The following is a 6,000-nucleotide window of genomic DNA, read 5'->3' as shown; positions in this document are numbered from 1 at the left end:
AAACTCTTCATGGTGTAGGGATAGAGGGAACATACCTCAATATCATTAAAACCATTTATGAAAAGCCCATAGCGAATATCATTCTCAATGGGGAAGAACTGAGAGCTTTACCCCTAAGGTCAGGAACATGGCAGGGATGTCCACTATCACCACTGTTGTTCAACATAGTACTAGAAGTCCTAGCCTCAGCAATCAGACAACAAAAAGAAATAAAAGTCATCCAAATTGGCAAAGAAGAAGTCAAACTCTCATTCTCTGCAGATGACATGATACTCTGTGGAAAACCCAAAAGACTCCACCCCAAAATTGCTAGAACTCATACAGGAATTCAGTAAAGTGGCAGGATACAAAATCAATGCACAGAAATCAGTTGCATTTCTATACACCAACAACGAGACAGAAGAAAGAGAAATTAAGGAGCTGATCCCATTTACAATCGCATCAAAAGCCATAAGATACCTAGGAATAAACCTAACCAAAGAGGCAAAGGATCTGTACTCAGAAAGGTATAGAACCCTCATGAAAGAAATTGAGGAAGTTGCAAAGAAATGGAAAAACGCCATGCCCATGGATTAGAAGAACAAATATTGTTAAAAAGTCTATGCTATAGAGCAATCTACACATTCAATGCAATCCCTATCAAAATACCATCAACTCTTTTCACAGAGCTGGAACAAATAATCCTAAAATTTGTATGGAACCAGAAAAATCCCGAATAGCCAAAGGAATATTGAAAAAGAAAACCAAAGCTGGTGCCATCACAATGCCAGACTTCAAGCTCTATTACAAAGCTGTAATCATCAAGATAGTATGGTACTGTCTTGGCACAAAAACAGACACATAGATCAACAGAATAGAATAGAGAACTCAGAAATGGACCCTCAGCTCTATGGTCAACTAATCTTCGATGAGGCAGGAAAGAATGTTCAATGGAAAAAAGACAGTCTCTTCAAAAAATGGTGTTGGAAAAATTGCACAGCCACTTGTAGAAGAATGAAACTGGACCATTTCCTTACACCACACACAAAAATAGACTCAAAATGGTTGAAAGACCTAAATGTAAGACAGGAATCCATCAAAATCCTAGAGGAGAACACAGGCAGCAATCTCTTTGACCTTGGCCACAGCAACTTCTTGCTAGACACATCTCCAAAGGTTAGGGAAACAAAAGCAAAAATGAACTATTGGGACTTCATCAAGATAAAAAGCTTCTGCACAGCAAAGGACACAGTCAACAAAACTAAGAGACAACGCACGGAATGGGAGAAGATATTCGCAAATGATGTATCAGATAAAGGGCTGGTATCCAAGATCTACAAAGACCTTCTCAAACTCAACACCCAAAAAACAAATAATCCAGTCAAGAAATGGGTAGAAGACATGAACACTTTTCCAAAGATGACATGCAAATGGCTAACAGACACATGAAAAAATGTTCAACATCACTAGTCCCCATCAAAATATTAGGTCAGAGGCAAGATCACTTTTTCAGAGAGAATTGCAGAGATTAAGGCAATTATCGCCAATTTGTGAGATGCTGACCAATAATTTTTATCCTATTCAATTCCTTAATATGGTCAGTGCAAAAACCAATGCTAACTCCAACTGCATTTTCCAACCTCTACAGTGGCCTCTTTCCTAGAAGAGATGAATAAAGTTCCTAACCCTTGATCTCTAGTTCCTTATTTGTGGATCACGTATTATTGTTCCTGTTTACTTGAACTTCCAAGTTCCTGCTTGATTTCACTGGAAGGAGCAACAGTTTGTTCGTTCTCTGCCACCGTGTCACAATCTAGTCATCTGGAGTCATGGCAACCTTTCCCCCTAGGACTTGAACCTGACCCAATATATATACAACCTAAAGCTGTTAAGTCCTGAAGAATAGCAAGTGGCAACCCTCTATTTGTCTTGGGAAGGAATAAAAATATAAGATAAATCTTTAAGAAATCAAAGAACCTACACCCTTTGTTAAGTTATCATGTCCTTGGCATTGGGGGGCTGGCGGGAGGGGGTGTTCCAATGCCAAGGACATGATAGAATATTCCCCCTAAGTGAAAGACACATTGTTGCAAACAATGCTAACAGGGAATCTTTTTAGATTTTGGAATCAGATTTACATAGCATTTGTGTGTCCTTTGACTAATTAACAAGTAACACAGAAATCTGCTCAGAGCAGAGTAGAAGAAGGTTTTCTAGCTGGTCTAGTCTATAAAAAAAAAAAAGAAAAAAAAAAGTAGCCCTGAGAGCTGGCCTGATAACCACATTTTAACCAATAGTATCCAAGATGCATGAAGCAGACCACCATGGTAGGAGGAAAGCCTTGAAAGTAGTGTTATTACAGGGGAACTCAGGGGTTTGGAGCTAATTCATGTCACTAACAGCGGGTAACTATTCTCTTTTTGAATAATAGCTCCCGGCTTGCTTCTAAAAACAAGTATCTGATAATGGAAACAGGTAATTATGCAGCCCAGGGCCATCCTTCATAAACAAGGTATCATCAGATCCATAATTCTTAAAACCAGGTCTACCTTAAAACACTCCAAGAAGTAGTATATAAAAGAACAGATTGAGACATGCCATAAGGATAATAGCATTATTTAAATGGGTTGCTCACTTGGAACACAGAGCATAGATATTTTTCTGTATCTATAGAACGTGCTTAATAAAATCTTACTGAATAAAGAACGACCACATGGACCTGTTCCTAGCAACAGAAGATTCCTACCATGTAGAAGGTAATCAAATATTTTCTGAAATAAATTTCACCCGACATTAAGCTTCATTAATAATATTTATTTTAAAGGTCCCTTTTTATTTGTAACAAATATAAAGTCATCAGTGTTTTACAAATTGTCAAAAATGCTTTAAGTACAAAAAAAATACTTCAGTAAAATGAAAGTTATATTGTGTTATTTGCTACAGACTTAATACTGTCGACATGCATACCATATGCCAGAAAAGCTCATGCATTAGTGGAAAAGAGAAGAAATGAGATACAACTGCTATGCTGTCTGATTACAAATTCATTGCTTCAGTCAGTTTCCTTTCTTCAGGGATACCATTTACCTGGAGTGTGGAAGAACGAACATGGGCATGAGTTAGGGCATGGACACTTTTTAGATTTTGAGCAAAACAAAGTATGACAAGGAGTAATTTTCTATCTTCTCAATGCAATTTAAAATAATCATGTTGATATTATTTCTCTGCATTAAAAAAAAGGAAAAAATTCTAAATCAGTCCTTGGGCCAAAGACGTAATGGTTTGTACTTCTCAGAAGGTATGGTCTGAAACTTCCTCCCACAATAAACAAAAAGAATGGGGTTGACTGCGGGATGTATGGCTGTACCTGTTAATCGCAGCTTTTTAGAAAATATTGTGTGGGCTGGAAGGGCAAAGAAAATGAGAAAACCTGAAGGGGCATCGAACCTAATGGCTTGGGCCTCGTCCAAAAAGGCAGTGCTAATGTCAGCCTGTGACTGCTCTATTATCCCAGCGAGTGCTTAAGTCCAGGATTACAACACCAGCAGCTAGTTCATTTCTTAAACTTTGGGTGATCATTTAAAAAAAAAACAACTAAATAAAACAAACTTCAAAATATACTCTTCCCGAAAAATTCCATACAAGTAGCTACAGATAAAATTACTTGGTATCCAAGAGACAAGCCCTGTGCTTAAATTACCTTCATAAAGAAAAGTGTGACCTTGCATAGTGCTTTGAGGTACTTGGAAAAAGCAAATTATTATTTTAAATGTGGTTGCCTCTTTGTGGTACCGGGGCGACCAGGAAGGAGCGACAGAAAAGCTGTTGTACCCAGGAAAATACATAAAGAGCCCTAAATCCATGGATGTGCATACAGAGCAGAATAACTTGGAAACTGAGAAACAAACTATTTTTTTCATTCAAACAAATGGAATGGGAATAAGGAAATTAACCTGCCCATTCAGTCCTTCTCTCCGGGAGGCATAACTCTATTTGGTTGTACATTTCTCAGAGGCAGAAACACAACAATCTACCATAATTGTAAAAAATGCTAGGGCGGTCTCTCTCCCTTTAGCACTTAGATACTTTGGGGACTCAGCGAAAACAACAATGACAAGAAGAAAACAACCAAGAGGAGTTAGTGCACTCTAGTCAATAACATGCTCCAAATCACAGAAAAATATAAGAAAACAAGGAGGTAATAGGCTATCGTATTAACTAAAAAGGAGATCAAAGCTTCCTTGACTCAAGCAAAATGCCTCCCCAAAATCTGTTTTAGAAAAATAATCTAGAAAATTGGGTTGAACAGCCTAAAATTCCCCTAGGGAAATTCTTTGGCTCTTATCCCATTTGCTCAGCATAAATTGTCCTCGTAGTTGGAAATGCTGCCTATTACTAAAAACTAGCACATTAACAAGTCTACTTGCTGAAAATCTATACTGCTATCAAATATGTCTCTCTAACATCATCTATTCAGGCTCCCTTATTTCCTCTAATGGGAGAATAAGTAAAATCTGGATTTTTAAAACACACAAATAAGTTACTTACTGTTTAACTAGAAACTGTCTCCCTTCTACTCACTCCTTGCATGAAATAATTAAGAATCAGAGGAAAGGCATCTTAGAAGAGTTAGAAGTTTATGAATTTAATGAGGGAAATGTAGAAATATTCCTTTAAATGTTTTCTTGTTAAAAAAAAAAAAAAGCCAGGCAATTAGTGTTAATAGGGATTTGTTTTTGTCTTTGCTCTTTCGGTAACAGGTATTTATAACAAAGTTGATTCCTTCATCAATCTCCTGAATGCTTACACGTAGCACCACCACATCAATATATTGAACACCCTTGTTGAAACATGTTAGCATTTAATTAAAACAAGTGATCAAAACTGTGGGAGAAAATTCTGATAAACACTATCTCGTAATTAAAATCTGATGAACAACTTTATTATACTTGCCTCAAATCTTTGAAAAGTTGTCAAACGAAAATCTCCTTAAATTCCCGAAAGCAGTAATAGAGAAAATAATTTCTGAATAAAAACATCCAATAAATTTCTATATGTGCCTAAAGTTTTTAAGAGACTTACTTAATAGCTTCCCTACTACAATACCACTATTCATACTCAGAATTCCACATCCAACTTACATTTTTAAAACTTCTCTTGCTTTTCCAAGAGAGCCACAAAAGGCATTACTGGTTGCCTGGCAATTAGAACTAGGAATCAACCACTAATTAGAAGACAATCATGAATAAGTTATCTACTTGGTACCGAGATGAATGAAATAATTGGCTGTGGAAATTTTTTAGGGACACTTGAAAGAAATAAACTTAAAGAAAGCAAGTCTTAGGGAAATAGAATAGTCAAGGGAGAATCGTCCGCCATCTTGTTGTCACTGGTCATGTTATAACAGCTTTTTAAAGTGGCATTAAAACCAGGCCAACCATTTCTCATTTATCCCCCTGAAGCCTCAGTGATTAGTCACAATGGTTTCCTTTTGTAAGAGTCAGTTTCAAGCTGCTCACTTACTGAGACAAATCCTGGATGCATCCAAGCTAAGAATCTTTCATACCAAGGGGAAGAATAGGGAGCTTCGCTGAAGGAAGGGGATTTTATTCAGTCTTCCTTAATTAGACAGGACCTCCATGGATGCTTTTGCTCTAAGATCATTTACCCTGTGTTTATCACTCTGATGGCAATCTATGCAATAATCTAAGCTATTATTCTAAGGTTCTAACTCTGATTAAGGAAGGACACAACTGGTTTGCCTTACTTAATGAAGCTAAAGCTTCATAAATTACATGGTCCTATAATAATCTTTTAATCTGTTAGCTTCATATGTTAATATCAACTTACTACTTTTAGTACTTACCTGTAGTCTGCTGTTGGGGAATCTGAGTCTGATGTTGCAAGTTCCTAGAAATGATTGGCATTTTTGAGTAAAACTGTGTTTGTTTATACACATGCAAACATACTAGAATGACATACTAGACATACTAGCAGACATACTAGAATGAAAAATTTTAT

At 36.8% G+C, this 6,000-nt stretch overlaps 1 protein-coding gene across 9 annotated transcripts in view; it reads right to left on the bottom strand.

Moving 5' to 3' along the window:
- Positions 1–1,399: 1,399 nt before the first annotated feature.
- Positions 1,400–6,000, bottom strand: part of SGCE (sarcoglycan epsilon) — a 69,508-nt gene continuing 64,907 nt past the window's right edge. For 5 of the 9 annotated variants that reach the window (XM_032402125.1, XM_032402126.1, XM_032402120.1 and 2 more), the window contains 3 exons: positions 5,846–5,889; positions 4,933–4,967; positions 1,400–3,066 (listed from right to left, as the gene is read on the bottom strand). In XM_032402125.1, the coding sequence (XP_032258016.1) occupies positions 3,016–3,066; positions 4,933–4,967; positions 5,846–5,889 (130 nt within the window). In that variant the 3' untranslated portion in view covers positions 1,400–3,015. Of the gene's footprint in view, positions 3,067–4,932; positions 4,968–5,834; positions 5,890–6,000 lie in introns of those variants that run through there. The other 4 variants (XM_032402128.1, XM_032402123.1, XM_032402124.1 and 1 more) reach the window with 2 other exon arrangements.

The sequence above is a fragment of the Phoca vitulina genome, unplaced genomic scaffold (assembly GCF_004348235.1).
Source record: "Phoca vitulina isolate PV1807 unplaced genomic scaffold, GSC_HSeal_1.0 scaffold4, whole genome shotgun sequence".
Classification (NCBI taxonomy): Eukaryota; Metazoa; Chordata; class Mammalia; order Carnivora; family Phocidae; genus Phoca; species Phoca vitulina.
This window is presented reverse-complemented; position numbering and strand designations above follow the sequence as displayed.